The sequence below is a fragment of the Liolophura sinensis genome, chromosome 8, assembly GCF_032854445.1.
Source record: "Liolophura sinensis isolate JHLJ2023 chromosome 8, CUHK_Ljap_v2, whole genome shotgun sequence".
NCBI classification, from domain to species: domain Eukaryota; kingdom Metazoa; phylum Mollusca; class Polyplacophora; order Chitonida; family Chitonidae; genus Liolophura; species Liolophura sinensis.
This window is the reverse complement of record NC_088302.1, coordinates 45,940,295-45,964,318: the sequence shown is the minus strand read 5'-3', so window position 1 is coordinate 45,964,318 and position 24,024 is coordinate 45,940,295. Positions and strand designations below refer to the sequence as shown.

The 24,024-nt window shown below is 37.9% G+C and overlaps 1 protein-coding gene across 4 annotated transcripts; it reads left to right on the top strand.

The window, feature by feature from the left end:
- Nucleotides 1–100: 100 nt before the first annotated feature.
- LOC135472431 (F-box/WD repeat-containing protein 7-like) lies at nucleotides 101–19,620 on the top strand. 4 transcript variants are annotated; one of them, XM_064751930.1, is made up of 14 exons: nucleotides 126–187; nucleotides 3,692–3,734; nucleotides 5,592–5,741; nucleotides 9,242–9,384; nucleotides 9,770–10,292; nucleotides 10,536–10,615; nucleotides 10,931–11,069; nucleotides 12,217–12,351; nucleotides 12,962–13,231; nucleotides 13,716–13,829; nucleotides 14,238–14,419; nucleotides 14,714–14,939; nucleotides 15,430–15,640; nucleotides 16,348–19,619. In XM_064751930.1, the coding sequence occupies exons 3-14, from the start codon at nucleotides 5,637–5,639 to the stop codon at nucleotides 16,620–16,622; spliced, it is 2,403 nt and encodes an 800-aa protein (XP_064608000.1). In that variant the 5' UTR covers nucleotides 126–187; nucleotides 3,692–3,734; nucleotides 5,592–5,636; the 3' UTR covers nucleotides 16,623–19,619. The 4 variants fall into 4 exon arrangements, with proteins under 4 accessions (XP_064608002.1, XP_064607999.1, XP_064608000.1 ...); XM_064751931.1 differs by lacking the exon at nucleotides 126–187 and adding an exon at nucleotides 1,898–3,103; XM_064751932.1 differs by lacking the exon at nucleotides 3,692–3,734 and having other exon boundaries at nucleotides 101–187; nucleotides 9,242–9,375; nucleotides 16,348–19,620.
- Nucleotides 19,621–24,024: the final 4,404 nt, after the last annotated feature.

Below are 24,024 nucleotides of genomic sequence, written 5' to 3'. Positions count from 1 at the left end.
CATCTGTTAAGCATTTCGTGTTCGAAGATTTCTTTTGCGTGTATAGACATGGTTGCCTCCCTTCACATAGGCTGCACCAGCAGTCCGCTAGATGGCTACAGTTAAGGTCACGAAAATGGCGAAGATGAAAAGAGGATGTGATGTTAGTAACGTTGTATAAAAATGAGTGGTATAGTGTCCAATTTCTGTAAGTATATAGCGTTTTGGGTATGGACGCCTATTGTGTGACATTTGTTTTACTTGTTGTGTCAGTTGGGACAGAAGAAACGCCGGGAAATAGGCAAATTTTCATTTATTTGTCAAAGAAGCGTAACACTTTCTGTGCACTTTCTTACCGTGGGTTTCAGGTTTGGAGTAGACAACCCAGTACTGATCGTGAAAAGCATTGGGAATGCAAAAGCATTTCTATTCTTCTGATTATCCCTTATTTGTTGTTAAGGACGGAGATGGTTACATAGATTTCCTGGAAATATTTTATTGAGTGTTTTGCATAATCAAAAGTTGGTTTGCTTTGAGCAGATTTAGAATTTGAGCAAGAAAAAGATTTTATTTATTTATTTATTTATTTATTTATTCAATTGGTGTTCACGCCGTTCTCAAGGATATTTGACTTATATCATGGTGGCCAGCATTATGGTGGGAGGAAACCGGGCAGAGCCCAGGGGAAACCCATGACCAGCCGCAGGCTAGCGAGCTAACCAACTGAGCCGCGGAGGCACCAGCAGGAAAAAGAGATAATTTTGATAAATCTCTCCATCGTCATGGTAACGATCGGTTTTTAAGTTTTTGTCCTTTATTTAGAGAAGATGAAAGTTGTACAGCAACAGCCTAAAAAAATCTCTGTAAACAATGATATCCAGATTCCTGCAGGCTGCAGATATGTACTACCATATCGAGGTGGTCAGCTTCATGCACTCCTGGCATGATGCAGGAATTTGGACTCAATATGCCATCGTAAAATTTTAATTATTACCTTGACCTGTTTATGCATTCAGCAAGTCAAACAACGACAAGTGTAGAAGCAGCAAATCCAGTAAAGTGGAGGTGACTTGTGCACTCAAATTGTTCAGACATATTGACATAGGGTCCATGCGTGTTTGTTTTGAAGCATAATTTAGCATTTTGTGAATTCAGGGGAACCAGTTTTAAGCATTAGACAAAAGTAACTGTGAAAAACCTAATTTTCTGCATCCAGTTGGCATGGATGATTTGGCCTTTATAATAAATGTCCCTTATCAGTGTGGCTCATCACTGCATAACATTATTAGATCAGCTGATGAGCCACAGGTTACTTTTGTGACACTAGAATGAGCTACAATTCTAGGGGCATGAATGTCTCATGGTTTGGCCCAACTCATTTACCATTGATTCTTGCACTGTTTATTTTGAATGTGAAAAACTGAGAAGTAACTGTGCACAACATGATTGGGTTCACCAAGCTGGACAAACTTTCAGTTGTATTGGAATTGTTTAAATGCTATGGATTTTTTCAAGTCACACTAAACAAAGATGCCATGGACAAGACAACTGAATAGAAAAAAATGCGGAAGAGTAGTGTCAGTTTTAGGGCTTTTGGGCCAAAGGATTGCATTCTCAGACTTGAAAGTCTTGTGGCAACCATTCAGACTGCTTGCTTGTAAATATGTATGCAATTGCAAAAGGTTTGTGCAGCCTTGTAAAGCCATTTTGTTGACGTGCAGCGTTTCTTTCCTAGCTCATGATATCACAATAAAAAAATTGATGTACATGTGTGAGCATTGGGACCAGTACGCAAGCGATGTCTTGAAAATAAAATACTGTTAATGTCAACACATTGTTACACTTTACACTGTAAATCAATAACATTGTGTGTGTATATATGTATGTATATATGTCATTGAAAAATATATACATCAGTGACATGTGTATTATACATATTTGCATAACTGTATAAGCCCTTTTAAGCCTGTTTTACACTGTCCAATTTGCATGTGGTGCAGTGTTCATGGCAATGGGTAGTAAAAGACATATGCCACCAGAGGAAATGCGTTTGAGGTAGTAATGCAACTGTTTTGCAGTGTGACCCAGTAGGAAGAATATTCATTGTGCTGTTAAAATTTGTAGTCAGTGTATGAACTTGCGTTTTTGTATAGTTTAACTTCATGGATTTTTAGTGTCCTGGATGACCCTTTATGTTGTGGAAAAATTGGCAGTGTGGTTTGTAAATTAGGCCAACTCGTGTATAAAGATTTCATTGTCTTGTCTAACAATAGCACAGAATATGTGCCAAACTCATGCGTTAGAGAAGACCAGAATAATTTAGCTCTGTGGTAAAACTTCTAAATGGAGGCCATAAATACCCACAGCAGGAGGGCTGGGTCAGAGGTGAAGACATAGAGAGATAGTAGCTTCATTTGGTTCACTTGGCCGTACATAGGTCTGTTTGTTATTTGAGTGTGATAGAAATGATTCAATCCCTACTCATTAGTAATCCTAACCTGGCACATCTCTGTGAAATCATGTCCGTTATAAACTTCAATGACTATATGTATTGGAACTCCATTAAATTATTTGATAAACTATGATCAGGTAAAATAAGTTAATATTAAATTCACAATTCTGGAGTATATTTCAGGTGATTTCAATGTGAACTTAATTTAATAAGTAAATGCACCATAGTTACTGAAGAAAAAGGATGTACAGCATTGGCCAATAACAAAACCATTCACAATTGCTTTTGTGATTCACCTGGTTTTTATTGGTATTAGGTGTATAGTATAATACTACCATCAGGGGTAATGCAGGGGTAATGAGAAATCTGTCATGTAATTGAGTTGGTCCAAACCATGAAACATTCATGCCCCATCGGGTATTCAATTAACCCTAACGTTAGGAGGTGATTTTGGCATCCTCTGTTTCTTTACATGTTATGGAACTAAACAGTTGGCTTCCATATGGCATAAGCAAATCATGTGATAATCAGTGCATGAAAGTCCATAATTTACTTGTCTAAACCAAGGTTACTCGTGAAATTGAACCTCATTATTCACTGGAAATATTCTTGACTGCTGTGTTATACACCAATTAATCATTCCTTCCTTACCCTCTTCTTTAGGACTATCATGTAAAACCCCAAGCGTATGTATGTATATGCACTCTTCTTTATTATTTATGTACATCATGTATGAACTGAAGTAATTGGATGAAGCATGATTGTAAAATGAATTGCTTTGGCTAAGTTTTTTAAGATATGTAAAGAGATAACTTAAAATGTTTTTCTGATAATTGAAATATCATGTTGATGGTATCCAAAATGACATCTGTTAAATTTGTTAAGTTTGGAATAAAAAAGCGTAATAAAGAAGTTTTATTTGGTCTTTAAATGTTTTCCTACATATAAATCTGCCCACACTATTCTACAACACAAATACTACTGATTAAAGGTTAAATAGCAACCAGACAAAAGATGTCCATTGTTACTGTAGTAACTATCAGGAGAGATACCATATGTGTGTACATTGTACTACAGGTTTTGAACCATAGTAAATTTATCAGCTCTGTGAAATGATTGTTTAATTTGGTGTATCTATGTCAGCTACTTTTAAACTAGATCTGTGTTTTTTTGTTATTTCACCAGAGATTATCTAGTGCTAAGTTAACAACAGAATTTTGATAATATATTTTATTTGTTTTATTTTTTGTCATTACACAGACTACATGTAGCTAGTGCAATCTTTTGTGAAGCTTTCTACAATGTAAGTATTGTTCACTTATGCTGTGTGGAAGAAAGTCTTCTGTATGATTTAATAATCTCAAAAATTTCCTATGTAGGCCTAACCAGGAGTGCACATGCACATGATAAGGGGCTAAAATTAACTATTAAATGCCATTGCTCTTCGGGATCTACTGGTGTTGATTTGAAGCCTTGCGATTAAACATATTCACAATAACAAGGCATGCATTCCATGCATGTTCAATTATGTGTGTGTAAACATGATGTTTTTTGTACGTGCTGACATTGTGAAGAGAATTAAGGAGGTGGTCAGTGACATTCAAAGATGTTGTGAAATGGCAGTTGAAAAAGAGAGGAAAACAATGCAATGGGTGGGCATAGCCCCTGCACGTCCATCCCAGAGCCGTTGTAGCTCCATAAAAACATTCAGGTGCCAAAACTAATCATTCAAACTGTATTAAAACTCACAACCAAATTTAACATAAAGATCAAAGTTTACTTTCATACAAATTTCTTTCATTCACAGACCTAAATGCTTTTTGAGTTGCATTTTATAAAATTTCTTCATGTGTGATCACAGTATCACCTTTGGAGTGTGATCAAAACCTTCAGTATTTCTCTAGACATGGCTATGACCTGTATTATTAGCACATTAGCAATGCCTGTTAGAAAACAATAGGAGCAGATATCACCTGTGGAAGAGGGTGATAATAAGGGGTTCCTGTATGACAGATGGCCAGCTGACAGTGGTGCCTGCACACAGGCACAGACAGGTTCACCTTATACAGCAGGCTGATTCAAACTACTGTGTTTGACCAACACTGGATACTGCTGACCAGGAAGCCTAGCTGTCATAAATAATACAAGTAGCTGTCTACAGACGTACATGTATGTATACTGTTAGAGCAGAAACAGGTAGTTGAGGTCTGTGTGCCATTGTCTTGTTAGGCCTCTAAATCGAACTTCTCTGGTTGGAAGTCCTTTGGCATATTTATAGTAGGCTTTGGACATTAGACAGTATATCAGTTGAAAAATTTTGTTTAGAAAGTTATCCGAGGCCTGGGAAGTGGAAAGAATTTTACAGATTGAAAGATGTTTGCTCAGAATACTGTTCTGATCAGAGAGCTTTTACTGGTATATAATTTAAATGAGTAGAACGTTCCCAGTAGCCTTGTAGGATATGTGCACTTAAATATGTGTCCTTGAAATGTTTTTCTGCAGCTGGACCTTGACAAGAATATAAATTAATGATGGCAGAAAACTGTGTAAAATTGTTTTGCTGCTAGTTTAAAATCAATCAAATGTAAGCTAACTGTAATTTGCATGTTTTTCATGTAGAGTTTTAATTTAATAGCATAGCACACGTCTAAATATACATGCAATTAATTTAAAATTACCACCCTCTAATTCCAATAGTTTAGAGTACATATTCTGTTGGTTTTGCATATATAAGGCTAGGCACAGCCCTGCTCGTGTGAATTTAGAGGATAGCATGGCTCCACAAGAGAATAGCATGGTTCCTTATACCAGCTGACCTAGATATCAGATGTTCATTTAAGCTTAAAAACCCACAATTACGATGTTGCATAAGCTACTCAAATGTCGAAAGGACAGAGTTCTTACATGTAGATATGTTAACACCAACTGCATTGGTAGATGTAACTTGACCAGGATTCATATTCTCTGCATTGTTTAGATGGATTTTGTTCATGTATGTACATGTACTTGTATAAACTTTGAATATACACTTTAATAGTTGATTGATCCTGATGTGCCCTCATCAGATGAAACTGACAGGATGTGTTAAGGTGAAAGTCGGTGGTTTGTGCTGAATAGTACACTGACAATACATGTATATGTCTTTTGTCTCCTCCATCAGATGGCCTATCCATAAGAGAGCGTGTGAACGTGACTTGCCTGTGCCATGGCCCAGAAGAAGGTGGATATTAACTTTGCTGGGGTGGAGGATTTGGAACGCTTGGCTGGTATAGGACGTGCAAAGGCTGAAGCAATCATTGACACGAGAAAGGTAATGTGTCTTCTTAGCTCTGTATAACATGTATACCTTTTAAGGTTTTCGTGTACGATTTAACACATGGCTTAATGTGTGCCACTACCTATTATTTTATGGATATTGGTGTAATTTTTGCAACAAACTACCTACCGTTTTTCTGCAACCTTTTCTCAAGGAACGGAGACAAGTTCAGCTTGCTGCATAATGTCACAACATTTCCCCAACCTATACAAAGATAAAAGCCCATGTTGGGAGTAGGGGGACTAACTTGTTTTCATACCACTGGTCATTTAGCAGCAGACATCCCGACTGGTCGTGTGGGTGTAGACAATGCTCATAGGGCTATAGATTTGGGGCGTAGGACCCAAAATCTAACTGTCATGCAAAATGGTATGACTAAATTTAAAAATTGCACAGCTATCCAATTAAATGCATGATTTCCTGAAATTCCCCTGAATTCCCACCATGATCTGCTGTAAATTAAACTTTTTTGAGTATGATGACGGCTGTCGCACGATGTTAAGTGCTTCTATCAGGGATTCCAAATCGGTGAAAGTCCAACACCTGTCTAACAGTGGTAAACTCGCTAACCCCTTCATGAAAAGGATGCAGCTTATACCTATCTCTGACGAGCGTAAGTAAAACAGTCTAGTACAGATGTATCAAACCTGTTGGAGGTAGTTTATGCCGTACTCAAGAATATTTCACTCATACGATGACGGCCAGCATTATGGTGGGAAGATCAGTCACATGTACCAAATTGTCGTACAGGTAACTGACAGCTTACAGAACTCAACATTGACCAGTCAGATAAAGTTATTTTCATTGATCCTCTTGGAAAAAAGATTGATTGTGAAATCTCCCTCCAAATCTAGAGTAGATGACAGGAGTTCAGAATTTTACATATATGTATCGCCATGTACCAAGTGTTGATTACGACTATTAATTACGACTTTGAGGTCAGCCGTGATACAAAACCATTTCAGTAAAACCATCATAAAGTCGTCTATCGATTGGTGTATTATAATGATGTTCAGAACACTTAATCTACTTTGCATGGGCAAAACAACTGGTGGTCGGGTCGGGTCTCTTGCTATGATTGATGGGTCCTTTACAAACTATGTTAGAGCTGAGCAAGTTGCAATTTGCATATGAGTACCACTCAGCTTTTCAAATTTAAACAGACTCGTTCAGTTGTAGATTAACACCTGCTCCGAAGTTTCACGCAAAAAATGCTATTCTTTGGACGTCAAAGCCTACATTGGTAATGTGTGAAGACGTGTACATGTATATTTTGATCTAATGCAGACTGGTTCAAACATGTAAAAATAAGCCAAATTTTGGTAAGTGGAAGGTCGTGCTTAACAGTGTTTTGTTCAGCCTACGGAAGCATAAAAAAATCACAAGGTTAATATTCAATTATCATTATTTTAAAACTGGGCAAACATTGTTAAATGTTCTTCATTGATCAGTTCAGAAACTTTTCCTTGCACATCTCTAAACCAGAACTACGTAGAGTCAGATGTAGAGATTAAGGGATTAAAGATGAATGTTTAATCCTGCCATTGATTAACAGGTCTGTCTTAATGCCCATTTCCTGCTAAAGATCACTCATCACAATACCACTCTGTTGTTGAGGATTACAGGACTACAAGGATTGACCACTTGACACCCTTGAGTTTAGGCCTGCATTGCTGACAAGTTTCATTCAAATTTTTAGTCTGAGTTAATACACACAGTCGGGTATTATCAGCTCAGCATAACATGTAATGTGACAACAATCTCGCATTAAAGGGCTACTTCAGTCCAAAGAGAGGCTAGGTGGAAATATTAAACTGATATCAAGGATACCTTATGGAATATAGCTAGCACCATCGTTCAAAAAATTTACAATCATCAACTCTATTTAACCCATATGAGTCCTCAAAAACAAAATCTTCAACAGTTTCTGTAAAACGTTCCTAATGTGACATCAAAATATTCCCTATGAGATGATGAATCAGGCAGGTATGACGTTGAGCAAGGCAGTGATGCTGGGATGACGTCATGCGCGTTTGGGAATACGTCCTTTATGTATTCCCATTCCATCATATGTCAGTGATGGTGGCATCAAGTGTTTTAGCACATCATCACATAAGACAGAATTGTAAACGACAGAAAACTTTTCTTTCCATGTTGTCTTCACAAACTAACAACAGCAGCTGTAATACAAGGCATATTTTTGTTACAGTCTGTCTGTCTCGTTCCTTATCATTTAACCTTGCCTTTAAGATATACAAATCTTGACACTAAAGTAGCCCTTTAACTATAGCTATAGATGGTACAACGTGGTCTAACATCTCAGTTACACTGCTGGTGCCAAATAATTCATTTATATTCATTTAAAAAACAGAAATGAAGTACACCGCAAACAAGACTTGACTTTCGTCCTAGTCAGTTTGAACCTCTCTGAACCTCTCAACTGCCAAGTGACTGTTTTAATTAGGTGAATCATATTCTACATGTATTTATTCAACTGGCCGTCCATTGAGTCATAGGCCTCGGGTAATTGTGTATACATGCTGTTTGAAACAAGGAATAAATGTCTAGAATTTTAGATATGTGTTGGTGTGAATTTTGGAACGATAAACACATAACTGTCTTGCTGACCAGTGCTTGACAGCTGTCTTATACTCCCGTATACAGATCCAGCCATGAGAATATACAATTAGTGTAATATTGAGAAATCAACACTGCAACTACCTGTTGTCTGTAGTTTTGGACTTGATATTTCTAGTAAACATTATGAACAGTGACCAGAATTTGTCGTCTACTTCCATACATAGTCACCCGTAGGCGGTTATGCCGTCTGATGGACAGATGTTGTTGTTGTACGGGGTCGCCTGGCGTATGGGGGTTTACACATGTCAGACCTCCTACAGTGGTTGATGATTCCCCCCAATCTCCCTTTATCACCATTTGCCTGTCATGAATTCAACCCTGACTTCTTCCTATGTTTTACTGCCCGCTGCTTGCGAAAAGGTTGTGGAAATACAGTACATGCATATATCAAATCTTAGCTGAATGTGCAGCCATCCAACATACAGAAGGATACGTTCGGAAAGCGTGATTTAATTTGTGCAACCATCTGCATACACTTTTGTACCCTAATTCTTCAACCTTTGAACCGTCTCTTCATCCAATATTTTAAAACATTCTGAACTATAAGGTGTAGAGAACCAATTTACACACTTGCATGAAGCTTGCATCTTTAGTGACTCACAAACAATCATTTCCGCATCATTTTGATAAAAAAAAGTGCTTTAGAGGTAGAAAAGGTTGAAGATTTACAGTACATGGATAGTGTGAAGTGTTATTAGAATGATTTTAACATTGAAATATTGTCTTTTATTTACTTTGTCAACCTTGTAGTGATGTCTTCTGCTGGTCATGAGCAGGTAGGCATTTAAGTGATCTCAGTATCAGCTTGTTCAAATTGCTCCCAAGTTAATCACTTTGTTGTGTTGTGTTTACAGAGATTGGGTGGTTTTGGGGGAATCCCAGACCTACGTAAGGTGCCTGGTATAGGTCAGAGTGTATTGGACCAGAACAAAGCCACCCTAGCCTGTAGCCCTATCCCATCCACTTCCTCTCGACGCACTTCTCGCAGGTCAGACAGGTAATTATTTAAGCCGTCAATTCTGTGTTTGTGTAATGTAGCTGGGGCGTCACATTGTCACACTGTCATTGAGCAATACAGCTGGCTTTTGCATGGATTCCACATGTGTATCTTTAAACCAGAATTGACCTATTTTCAAAAGGAAGTTGTTCCATTGCTGGATTGTATAAAAACGTCTCTTATTTCAAACTAATGCTAACCTAGAACAGCCATGTCTTGCAGAAATTAATTTGTTGACACCGTAAAGTCATTTCCTGATACTGACTTTGTACATGTACTTGTGGCAAGTATTAGTTTTTTAACAAGATTCAATATTTCTCTGTGTTGATGTTAAAGAGGTAACAGACCAAAACATAACAAACTTTGTGCATTGTTTATTTTGAAGAGAGACAAGGCGAAGTGGTGGAAAAGTCAGTACCCGTCAGTCTACAGGGAGTTCTGTGGCTCAACTAGAGACCCCCAAGTACCGGGGTGATGGGTCATTAAATAAAGGTAAGACTCCATTATCCCGGCTTACTTGTGAGCGGGCAACACGGTCATCCTGGGAAAGCTCCAATGGCTCTGTGAAAACAGTCACCCCTGAGGCATCAAACTATGAGGAGTCCTGTGAGGACCGAGGTTTGGGGATGGGAGTGTGTGAATCTGACCAGGAGGGTGATGACGATGAACCCTTTGCGGGCGCAGCAGAAGACACCTTGGAAGGCGATGTGTCTAGTACAGAGGAGGAAGGGGAGGGGGTTCCCGACGGGGCAGACACGCCCCTGGCTGATATGGAGATGGACTTCTCTGATCAGGGCTCCTCCGTGAGCTCTGATTGGTTCCCAGGGGGAGGCTCCTCTCACATAGCCCTCCCTTCTAGAATACCTATACCCATCCAGAGGAGGCGACGTACTATTGGTGCTTGTCTGGTAAGGCCTTTTTCCACTTCTCAGATTTAGATTTTTATTAAGTTTAGTTCATAAAAATACCTTTCTTCCCAGAAAACTACTCAAACTAAAATTATCAAAACTGAACATTATGTATAAATTTTATTGTTTCATTCTGGCAGAACGCTGTGTTTCTCATAACATGCCGTTTTGTAATTGGAAAAATAATCCAGGGGTGGTTAAATATTCATTTTGTACATATGGTGTTTGTTATGATATTTTCAGATGAAACGAAAAAGTGATAGGACAGATATGAAAGGAATATCTCCTGGCAAAAAAATGCGTCGCCCAGCTGGGAGCTTAAGGTAAGATTGTGCCCATTGTATGCATAGAAAAACATCCCTTGCTTGGTTGAAACCCTACGTATTTACACATTGTCCACTATCAGCCAGAGTCTTACCTGCCTTCCTGATTGTATAAATGTAATTTGTAATGTTTGTCCCAGTATCCCAGATTTGTGCATGCAGGGTTTCTACACTCTAGTCCACCTGCTACTCTGCAGTATAATGTGTCAAAGAAATAAGAAGTGAAAGAGATAAGGTTTGTTATCAATAAACTAACATGATACATATGCTGTATTAATATTAATATCTTGAACACAGATCTTCATTGATTTCCAGCGGGTACATTTCCCACATGGCCGAGAGCAGTATTAAGGAGATGGTGGAGCATCATAGCTTAGCCGACGCTTGCCGACGGAAAATTCCCTCCAAGGAGAACCCTCCCCCAGGGCTGGCCAACTGGCTCAAGACATTTCATGTGAGTATTGGTGTCAAGGGTGGAGGTAGCTGTTAGGGGTGGCCAGATCTTTCACTCTTTCACTTGTATATGGCTTGTTGTTCTTTTGTGAGAGCAGTTAACGATATATCTTACCAAAATCTTTACATTTATTATGTCTCATTTAGCAGACATGATTTTTTTCCGCTTTTTAGCGGAATTCCGCTTTTTCTTTGTTCAGTTTCGATTAATTTACCTGTTTTCCGGGGTTTTTTTTCTGTGTAGTAACATTTTGTAAAGTTCCGATTTATTTCCTCAAAATAAAGTCGAAGATTCTGTCAATTTGCCGATGCATGGCTACCGAAATCTGGCATTGCCGGAGGTTATAATGTTATCTGAATGAAGTCTATTGTCCAGTCAGATCGTGTGTTTCATTAAGCCGAACTGTTTCAACCAATCGGGAACAAGATACCATTATTCGAAGGCAGAAGCAGAGCCAGCCCGGTCAAAAATGGCGGCAACGTCTCGGAGTATCGTGGATCGATCAGATAAAGATTTTGATGCGCGTACAGTGGACAAGGGGTTGAAAAACATCTGGAGGTGGGATTGGCTTGAACGGAAGGTCGAAGGGGAATACGTGGGAAAATTCATGAGGAAAATAACATCCGCCGGTTTGGCTTTCTGCGAGTTGTGCCACAAAGATGTGCATTATGGGGGTTGCGGATGGAAGGCGTTTTTGGGCTATGATAGTAAATTTCAGCTATTTTCTTGGTTCACCACAATCATGTCTGATTTAGGTGGGTTAGTAAATTACCAGTACTGTTACTGGTTGCTTTTGCAGTTATTTACCTGCATACTTACAAGTATTTTGTCAAGGGTTGATCAGCAAAGTTAAGAGGCAAAATGAAAGTAGATAAGAGAGACACTTATGGCAAAGAACATTCTTTAAATAAATAAACGTGCACTATTTCCTCTCATTTAGGATTTAACCATCATTGAGGGTTTAACACTGCTGTAGCGGTGTTTGTCGTGTAACCCAATACCCAGTGTTAGTTAACTGTCTTAAAAATTAAAGAGATACAATAAGCTGAAGTGTTATCTTCAGGGTTGTAAATCCTCGTTGTATTGGGGTGCTGGTTATGATGTGACTTTAGAGAAAGATGTTCTTGAATATTGGCTTACCTTTCAGAACTGGAGTAATGCCGAGAGGTTGATGGCCTTAGACGAACTAATTACTATCTGTTTACCAACACAAGTCCGGCATATGATGCACATTATAGAACCACAATTCCAACGAGATTTTATTTCTTTACTACCCAAAGAGGTAAGGTATCTTTCAGTAAATATATCTAGCCGTATCCACTTGTTTGGGCTGTCATGGTTGTAAGTGTTACAGGCATGGGATTCCTTCACAGCAAGACATATGTGTTTATGTCAATACCTAAATGTGTTCCCTTTTCAAATTTCAGAAAGTGTCCACTGAATGTTTTTTTCTTACCCATTGATTTTGAACTTGTAATGGGGCCTGAAGACAAGAGTCTGGAGCTCTCTGTCACAAGGAGAGATTTGGTGGGAAGAAAGCCTGATTGTTCTATGTATAGCCCATGTTCAATTAAAGCGGATGCTTTGTTATTGATGCCATGTATGTGCTAATTAACAGATATATAATACAAAATTGAGATATTTTTTGCTGCTGTGTGTTGTTCAGTGTTGAGGTAAAAGTATAATATTAAGGACTGCATGTCTTGAGCTGAATGTCTCCTACAGGCGAGCTCTTTAGTAGCCGTCAGACCGAATTTATTTTTCAACCAGTATCTACAGTAATTTGTGGTCAAAAGTATCTTGTATTATCTGTGGCACGTTTTTATTTTAGGTATCTTTTAATGTAGTAACGTTTATTTGATTTTTTAATTGATTTGATTACTTCATTGCAGCTGGCACTGTATGTGCTGTCTTTTCTGGAGCCCAAAGATTTACTGAAGGCTGCTCAAACGTGTCGGTACTGGAGGATCCTGGCCGAAGACAAGTTACTGTGGAGGGAGAAGTGTAGAGAGGAGAGTATAGACGAGGGGTTAGTGTACGGCTACAGGCCTCTCCGTCGCTCCATGACACCTGGCTGCTCGAAAGCTAACTGGAAGGCCCTCTACATGAGACAGCATCAGATAGAACAAAACTGGAGGACGGGAGAGCTGCGTCCTTCTAAGGTACACTTCCTCCACATCTGTTTAAAAATGAGGTATAGGTTCAGACTTTAAGAGAGAATTCATAGATTCAACTTCTCTCACTGTTCGAAAGGCAGTAGTTACACTAAGCAGTCCATGAAACTTGTGTTCACATTTTAATGTGTTCAAAACCAGTTTGTCGTCCACCAATATGAAGTTGCATTGGTTCATCACATGTGGGAAATGTTATCAGTAATTGAACAAAGGACTGTGGTTTTAAAATACTATGAGCACAGCAGTTTCCTCCACTTATAAAACTGACCACTGTCATATAAGAGTAGGGCATTAAATATGATCGCATAAGTAAATGAATTTTGTAGTGGTTGGTCATCATGAGCCGTGTGGTGGTCATGTTGGTCGTTCTTGGTGTTCCATCATTCCATTTTTAAAGGATTCTACATGTCCAACATGCTGCTGTGTGTATTAAGTCAAATTGTCCCTTAAACCATTGCATTTGTTGTTGCAGGTCTTAAAAGGTCATGATGACCATGTGATAACTTGTTTAGAATTCTGTGGTAATAGGATCGTCAGTGGTTCAGACGACAACACGCTCAAAGTCTGGTCTGTCACTACTGGCAAGGTGAGCACTTGTACATTATACGTATATGGCATCAGTTTAGGTCAATAAATCCGTTCAGACCAGTCAGAAAAAGAAAAAATACATTTTGATTGTGTCAGAACTTTGCTTTCTGTATTGTGATTATATAATTATGTTTTGAACACCCAGGTTCGAGTAGAAAGCTTTTTTGGTTTGATATTTCAACAGGTGTTTTTGCAAAATGTAATCTTTAGTCGTAATTATGTTTTTTTCAATCTTGCAACATTTGACCGCTCTGAAATATTGTAATCATGATGGTTTTATATTTGAAAAAGAACATATTTTATGCACTTTCTAGAAGCGTTTCAAACTGGTGGATGAAGTAAGGGACTTCTTATGCTTTGTAATATGTGAACTAAGCGAAATTCAATCAATAAATTGTTTGTCCAGTGTCTAAGGACACTTGTAGGTCACACGGGAGGGGTCTGGTCTTCACAGATGGCAGGGAGTAATATAATCAGTGGTTCAACGGACAGAACACTGAAGGTGTGGAACGCTGAGACTGGTCAGTGTATCCACACTCTGTATGGGCACACCTCCACTGTGCGCTGCATGCACCTTCACAACAACAAGTAAGTCAGAGACAATCAACAGTTAGCTTAGAGACTGAGACTACAAGTTGAAATGAGTCAGTGACTTCACACATCCAATTTAGTAGCGGTGTTTGGCCTGGCCTCAGTTCACACCGCTGGCTTTTGACCAATAAGACAGCATGTTCAGATTGAGCTATCATTAGACAGTTAATTTACACAAGTGCCTGAGCTTTCTTATCCTCATTCTACCTGAAACCTGGACTGATGTCGTAGAAGTTAAATACCTCTGAGTACAACATATAAACAAAAACCTTTCAAATAATTTTCTTGCAGGGTTGTAAGTGGTTCAAGGGATGCAACTCTTCGGTTATGGGACATAGAGTCTGGTCAGTGTCTACATGTGTTGATGGGCCATGTGGCAGCCGTGCGGTGTGTCCAGTATGATGGACGGCGGGTGGTCAGCGGGGCATATGATTACATGGTGAAGGTCTGGGACCCCGAGACAGAGACCTGTCTACATACTTTACAGGGCCATACTAACCGAGTCTACTCTCTACAGGTCAGTCTGTGGTGGATGCACTCTTATCTTTTAATGTATGTTTTAATTCGTATGTTAATAGACCACAACCTGCGGATGGTCCTGGGTTCTCCCTGGGGTTCTACTCGGTTTTCCTCGCACCACAAGGCAGGCCACCGTCATATAAGAGAAACAGGCCTGACTACAGCATAAAACACCACTCAAATAAATAAAAAAATAAAATTATATTGACCAAGGTAGAGACGTTCTAACATTGTATATTAAATTCTGAACCCTGCTTTCATTAAGTTTCGCATGGGTCTGTATTTGAGCTAAATTTAAGCTGTGCCAGCCCAGTATTGAGTTTCAAGTTGTCCTCTAAAATTATTGAATTACAAATGAGTAAAGATATATCTTTCTGATTCTGAACAGTGATACTAATTGTTGACAGTTATATGTATCGGTGTCATGGATTTGACTTAGATCTCTCAGGTTCTATTTCTGACCATTATGTTGTTATTGTTATTGTCAGTTTGACGGAAGTCACATCGTGAGTGGGTCTCTGGACACGTCAATCCGCGTGTGGGACGTGGAGTCTGGGAACTGTCTGCACACCCTGATAGGTCACCAGTCTCTGACCAGTGGTATGGAGCTTAAGGACAACATCCTGGTGTCAGGGAATGCAGACTCCACGGTTAAGGTGTGGGACATCCGCACAGGGCAGTGTCTACAGACTTTACAAGGTCAGTCACACAATCTGAACACAGATTATCTGCCGTTATCATTAACAAAAGAACGTACAAATAGAATGTTTTAAAATTGTGTAGAGGAAGATTAAATTGTGTAGCGGCACAATGACCTAGGAGCTGTCCACCAATGCAGTAGTTGTGAGTTCAAGTCTAACTCATGCTGGCTTCTTCTCCTGTTGTATGTGGGAAGGTCTGCCAGCAAGCTGCGAATGGTCGTGGGTTCCTCCTATCTCTGCCCGGTTTCCTTCCACCATAATGCTGGCCTCGGTCAAATAAGTGAAATATTTGGCAAAACACCAAATAAATAGGGCATATATCAGTAAATCACCTGGATCTTGGAAAGGTGTTTTGAGGTAGGATGATGTTTTGCTGGAAAGTTGTATTTTATGACCTTTGTTTGCCTGTAGATATGCACTTTTTGGGTAAAATTTTAGGTCATGTACACATGTGCAGTAACATTTGTATGCCATGCATCAAATTGAAAGGTAGGTCATGAGAATGGACAATTCTCAGAGGAGTTAAGAAACACTTCTGTACTAGTAGCTCATGCGAAATTTGTCTTTGTTACCTGTATTTAGACAGAATGTTAGGTTTGTGTAGGTGTTCAGTCAACATAAACCCAAAAGTGAACCAGGCAATGATTTGTTTCTGTTCCAGTGGCTCTGTTGATGGTGTATTAAATCATTTTTGTTTTTTTACAGGACCAAATAAACACCAAAGTGCTGTTACGTGTCTTCAGTTTAATAAACGCTTTGTGATAACATCGTCTGATGATGGGACGGTGAAAATTTGGGATCTGAAGAATGGGGAATTTTTACGTAACTTGGTGTCATTGGATAGCGGCGGGAGCGGTGGAGTGGTATGGAGGGTGCGGTGCTGTAATACTAAACTGGTGTGCGCTGTGGGAAGTCGTAATGGCACTGAGGAGACCAAACTTTTAGTATTAGACTTTGACAGTGAGGAACGCAAGGTGTGACACTGCCTCTCTGAGTATTTTGTGGTGAGTTTGTGTACTTGTGTGCATGTGTTTTCCTGAAGCAGTGTTTTGGTGTGGGGTTTGAATGTTTACAGTTGACAGTGACATTTGCTGCTTCCTAGTGGGAGAAATTACGCCTTTAAATATCTCTGCCAACATTTTGTGTTTTCTTTAACTAAGAGCGTACTGACTCACAGTGAGTCATGGAGGAGACAGATCTGGTGTGCCGATTTAGTTTAGAAAGGGTTAGATGTTCGTAACCCAGCAAATATATTTTTTCTCTACAACATGCTACTTGTCACAGCTTGAGATTATAAGGGGAAAAGCAGTCTTTGTATTTCATACATCAGCTGATAGCCTTGTTTTTACTGTGATCTTGAATAATCAGAAAAATACACAGATAATACACAGAAAGATTGAGTGCAAGGAGAATTAATCAGCCATATTTGTATATGTATTTCTAATTGGCATCCAGTACCATATGACACTGGGCAACGACACATCGTACTACTCAGGCAATTCACTTCAGCATCTTATCTCAGTTATACATATAACTGTTGGTATCTGTACAGTTCGCTGTAAATTCATTTACATATATCATGTTTTCTTACCTGTCAGATATCTCAAGTTAAATCTGCTGCATATCTTTTGGCAAACAGTCAGTCAGGTGATTCATATGTGTTCTCCCAAAGGTCAACAAAAGGGATCCTGTTTATGGTTTTAATATTGTGTGGCTGAATAGGTAATGTTACTACACACAGTTCCAAGTGCAATATACTGTTTTCTCTAAACATGTCTGGCATTGCTGTAAAGTTTACAAAGTGTTTTAAGGAATTATGAGAGTTTGCTGTCAGTGTTTTGAGATATTCATTGCACTACACTGTGAAGTGGCATAATTGTAACAGTGAAAACACAATCAGTATTACCTCAGCTGTGTTATTCAGGCTTTCACCTGTCTAAAAATTTGAGTTTTGAGCAATAGTGTAATCTGGACCATGTTCAGTAAAAGGCTGAATGATGAATACTTGAACAAAAGTTAAAATTGTATCAAGTGAACATTTGGTTAACTGAGGGAATGTAATATCAATCATTAACAGGAATGGTATTCCATTGCTACTGAATGGCGTCTGATACCCTACTGATTTATTCTTGCAAGTGTTATCATGGTCCAACTTCTGTCAGTGAAATTTCTTAATTGAAGTATTTCTTTATGGTTTGTAAGCCGGGAAATCTTATACATTAACTTATTGACTCTAGAGGAAGTGCTATTGCTTGTTTTAACCAGTTTCTGGCTCTTTGTGGACTGGGGAAGGGTGATATCTGTAGTTACATTTCATGTAAAGATTTAAGGTGTTGTTAAAAATCTGTTGTATTTAAAGCAAGAAAAACATGTTTTTATGTTGTTCTTTCAGTTCTGTGGTGAATTCTTTGATTCTAGTTTTTTTGTTATTTTTTTTCCCTGCCTTTTATTGTTTTAATGTTCAAAAGTTCCTGTTATAGTTTAAGTTGAATGTGCACAATTTAATCCAACTTTTTTAGTTTAAAATTTAATTTTGTTTTATTATAAAAGACAGTAAGTATTCTCAAATATTGCTTTTTGCAAAATGTCTTTTTTTTTTTCATTTTTTAAAAGTGCACGTTTTATACTTAAGAAAAAAAACACAAAGTTACCCTAAGGATCTGCATACCTATTTTTCATCCTTGAGAAAATTTTCTTATCAATAATTCTTAAATCTACATGTTGTTGACATAATGTTGATTGTAGTAACATTGCAAGTTCAAGAAAAATTTAGCCATATTCGCTAAACTGATCTTTGCTTTCTATCTTATTGTGTTTGTCAGATTTAAGTATTAATTTATCACTAATGTCATCGTGATCATTGTGATGGGCCATGTATACTGCTTTGTACGTAAAGTGAAAAGAGGATGAAGTCTACTTGTGAAAGCAGCCTTTCATCTTGGTGCCATTTCACTAAGTGCACATATTTGTACATGTAAGTACTGAGCTCCTGTACATGTGAAGAGGCTGGACAATGGCCAAAAAGAAATGTATTCACTGTCAAGACTTCTTAGAATATGGAATTCATTACTTGACCCTGACTGATATAAGTGTTCTTATTTATAAAGTAGGTCTCTGTATATAGCAATGAATGTTTAAAACATATGGTGAAGTCCATGCATCATCGAAAAGTAGATTGTTGCCTGATGAGTGTGACAGCTTCACCATTGATTAACCAGGATATGATTAACAATGAAAATAGGTTTTCAAGACATTAGTTACACAATTATGCAAATCCAGCCACACTATACATGACCAATAGCATCAAGGTTCCCAACACACACCAGAACATTGTCAAGGTACTGTGTGTATGATACATCCCTCCCTCGGTGTGAAAGGAAAACCATGTATGTCATTGAGGTTTTTTAAGGCATCTCATTTTTACCTTCAGAGCAGCATTTACTAGCAGACATAACTACACATTATGTGATGACGCCTGTGTTTATTGTAAATTATTGTATATAATTCAGTACTCCTGTATGGAATGTAGTATATGTAAAGTCAGTATCGCACAGTGGGGAATGGGACATCCACCTCCAAACACGTTTGTACCTGTCAGGGGAGCTAAATCTTGGGCTGGTGTCATGTATTCAGAGTAGCAGGCCCTATTTACCTGCCATCATTATTCTTTGTTTCCTTCAACATAATGGAGGAAAATTTGTACATTCAAATGAATGAACATGTTCGGAGTTATTTTTATATATGCGCCGATTTGTGGATAAAATATAACAAACTTACAACACTGAGATATTTTGTTGTTCTGTTTTAAGTGTGAATTTGGAAGAACTGAGTTTTATTGTTTTGAATATTGTGAAAGGACTTGTTCGAACGTGTATACATGTGCACAAATGCTGAAGTCTATTGTCTTGCATGTTGTGAATGTGGAAGGACTTAGCCAAACCTGTAACACAAGATGTACACAAGTGCTGAATTTTGCCGTCCAGAAGAAATAGACCCAAAGTGGACTTATTTGGTGTCAAGTCAGTTGGTGGCCATAGAGGGATGTTATTTTTAGCTCACCTGTACATGGCTTATGACAGACCTTGAGCGTCAACATGTAAAAATGTTAAAGAAGGTATCTTAAACAGTAATGCATGTATTGACCTCAGGTTTTTAACATATACAGAGCACAGTCATATTGGGATGTTCCATCGTGGATTCGCTGTGTGCTGTATTAAATACCGTAAATTACGAAATTGATGACTTAATGTACTGTGTATAAGAATCAATGGTACACAACATATTAGGGGTGGTATCTCAAAAAGTACTGCATGAATGACCGGAGTATTGTAAATTATTAAATTCACGACTTAAGTACTTCATATATTGAGCTGAAGTTTTGTATTCATCTGTGTCTTTTGGTAGCCTTGCTTCTAAATCTAAGTTTTATGTTTTCTTGAATGGGTGTTAGGCAACGTTACATACTCCATGTCTGTCCAGGATTCGGTTAAAAGTTTGGTTAAGATTGGTGTTTAACCCTGTATTGAATATTTCACATACACACTGTTGACCAATTTGGTAGAAACCAGAGTCTTTTTCAGGTGTTTCAGCTTTATTCAGTTTGATACCCTGCTAGAAAAATGTTTGTTCCCATGACCACAGTGAAGTTATTGGGTGGAGAAAAGCCGGGAGGCAAATTTCACAAAATGTCGTACATGTATATGCTATGTTAATGGGGTGCAAAATTTCGAATGGCAAATGTGAGATAAAAAAATGTACACTGCTTTGTAAGATACATGGCAAAGGGCAGCGGTTCACTCTGGGAATTTCAGTTTTGTCCACTCATAAGCCTGACCCACCTGTATGCGAAAGATTGTTAAAGTACAATGTAGTGGATTCCTCCATCATGTTTATCAGTGAAGCAACCTTATCACAACCTATAGGTGAATGTTGCAACTTACCAACTATGTTTTTAACCTTCTACAACCATCGTTTTCCAATACCATACTCTAAGAATTTTTTTACTTCATGAAAATAGCTGCCAGTATCTTATAGACGGAGGAAACCAGAGAGCCCCAAAGTAAACCACTGACCAGTTAGACTGGCAGACTTCTTGTACGGCATTACAGTGTATGTCATATTTGTGGAAGTTCATCGGTGTCCTGTGAACTTTATCTAAGGCTTCATGAGATCACCATTAAGATCATGAGAACAATGGATCCAGGGGAGTCTGTAAAATCTGCCGTCTTAGTATGGGTGTTAATGTAAACCCAAGTCTTGAGTGAAGGCAAGCACGCTTAACACTACACCATAAATTGCTCTTCGAAGCAAGCAGAAGCTGGATTCTAATGTGTGGCCCCACGGGTCAAGTGAAATCCAGCACCCAGCTGGTGGGTCAACCAAATACTTCACCTTGGTTTTCTATGTACCATAGATATAAGCCTTAGCTAAGTGGGAATGTATCAATCTACAAGACAGAAAAAATAATACAACACTGCATGAATGTCCTCTGGATATTTACTTCGGTGGTCAAATATTGTACATATACTAATTTTTTTTCACACATCTATGTAATTCCAACAAAAATATCTTCATTATAGTTTATCAGATATATACCAATATGTTACTTTTTTATCAATCTACAAGACAGAAAAAATTATACAACACTGCATGATTGTCCTCTGGATATTTACTTCGGTGGTCAAATATTGTACATATACTAATTTTTTTTCACACATCTATGTTATTCCAACAAAAACATCTTCATTATAGTTTATCAGATATATACCAGTACTTTACTTTTTTTAAAACTCTTAAATCTGAATGATGAAATGTTTTTCATACCTGGTTGCAATCCTATTTTGACAAATTATCCTGTCAACTAGCATTTATATTAAACCATTACGTTTGATCACAAAAATCTTGGGGTGTACAAAACCTTGTATAACTTCTGTCACAAATATCACAGAATTTTGTGCTCTGAATATCAAGTCAATTAACAACCCATGTTTGCTTTTTTTCAGTCATAAACACATAAAATTTCATACTTTTATAGTAATTATCATCATATAGAATCTTCAAGGACTTTTTCAACAGTACTTAATGCTTCTTATTAAAATATCAATATTCTTAACACTATAAACTATTAACCTTTTTCCACATTTTGGGTGCTGTTTTAAACACCAGGTTTTGAACAACAGCTATATAATCATTCTGGGTCCCATTGGGAACAATTACATTGGAAGGAATTCATTCACCATTGCAATTAAATTTTTGAGACAAAATTGTTGTGGATTAATTGGTTAGTGTCAGCTTTTTAGCCACACTAGAATTCTACTCAATAATACCTGAAAAAATAAACTTCCTTACAAAATGGGAAAAAGATTCGAGAAGACCTGTATTCCCTACCATTCTCATTTCCATAGCAGTTAAAACAACTGCTAACTCCAAATCAACTGTTCATGCATTGTGTTTATACTGACATGATGTATTGGTAGTTGACTTAATACAGAACAATTAAGAGTATGAGCTCAAGACTATAGCTGGTCCCATTTTTCATGTTCAGCTCATTCCCTGATAATGGCATTAAAAGTGAACTGTTTTTAAAAAGCATTTAGAAGTAGTCTGTGATAGCCAACTCTGAAAAGGAAGAGTTTGGGATGTACTAGAGACATCATACCTACATGCGTGGCTGTTGTCTGTCAAAAATGTGTCTGGAATGCCATGTCCTGAAGAGCTACTGGGCAAAGCTAGGCACAATGATGCATGTAATCTGATCAAATGGGGGCATAAAGGAGACTTCTGAGCCTTCGGGTGAGTGAATGAGTGCTTGGGGAATAGAATGTACAACTATTAAATACTTAAATAACAAGCCCTGCTGACAGAAAATTTAGATATTTTATTTAACCTTAAGTATAGTCCTTTCATTTAAGATATAAGTTGTATTAATGTGTTTAACCTCCTTAATATATCAACATTGAACTCTGTGCCTCAGATAAAGTTTTTTATTCCATAATTAGGCCGTCTTTGATATAACAACAGTGATGTAAATTTTCAATATTCCACACGTTCTAGGAATAACCCGAACTCTTGATTGGTCACCTGAACTTTCACTGACAAGCTTATCCAATGAGAAAGTACTACTGCATACCAGACTACTTCTATCATTTATTACCATCAGTGAAAAAAGCCAGGCTAGCGATGACCTGCTGCATAAGGACAGCATTTTCTTGGTACCAAAGAGTTAGGTTTTTTGAACACTGGATGGGCCTAAAATTTATCATGAAATGTCAAAAATAGCAGAAGTTGGTGAAAGGAAATGAAGAGCTTGATATTGTAAGCCTAAACAAGGTACACACAAACACAAGTTCAGATATCACTGACAGCAGCATGCCTCAGTATCAGGTTTTCACAAAATTGAAAACCTACAAACTTACCTCACTACTTTGTAGAGCACCATAGAGTTGTGTGTATGAACGTGTCTGCAACTGTTGCACCAGCAGATTATTCGTATCAAACACGAGAATTGGTCTCAGTGTGACCCTTTGATTAAACATCATGTCTACCATCACACCGAGCCAAAAACAGAGCCAAAATCAAGCCTTGTGAACCAAATCTATTCAAAATAAACTATGGGATAAATAGGATATGCATTTCGTGATCCATTACATCAAATTTATTAAACTCGTGATATAATTTCCCTTTGTTCCTTAACAAAGCCTCAGAACAAATGAAAATTACACAACTCATTAATAAAACTAATATAATGGGTCACTTATTGTACATCCTCTATAAAATTAGACTTATTTTATGACACTTGAGCTGATGACAGTGTTGTTTTACAACAGTGGGCAGGGTAGTTCAAGGAACATGCCATATCAAAGAAGAGTAAGAAAGGTCAATTTGGGGAACTACTTTCTACCTTGACTCCTACATCAAAACAGTCTGACAGTAAGGCACACACTACATCACATTGATTGACGTCGCACGCTGGTGACAAATTAAAAACAACTATTTTTGCCAAGAGGTGATCTTTTAGAAGTCAATTTTTTTAAAAACATGACATTTTTTTCGCTTTCTTGAGGTCTACATAGACACAGCTGAGATGGTCACAAGGGACATACTTGTAGGCCTAATATAAAACAATGCCACGGTAATGTATGAACATGTATCAAGACTAATGCAATAAATGATAATGTCACATCAAGAGTCTCAGTCATAAGATGTCAAACATGGATTGTGAAAATATCTTTCATACTAGGATCTTCTGTAAAGTCCAAAAAGTAAGCTCTTTAGCAAGTCATCAAAATCTAACAAAGGCCACAATATTACCACAATTGTAAAAGCAGATGTTAATAGCACTGATATACATATATGTATATATATATATATATATAAAGTTGC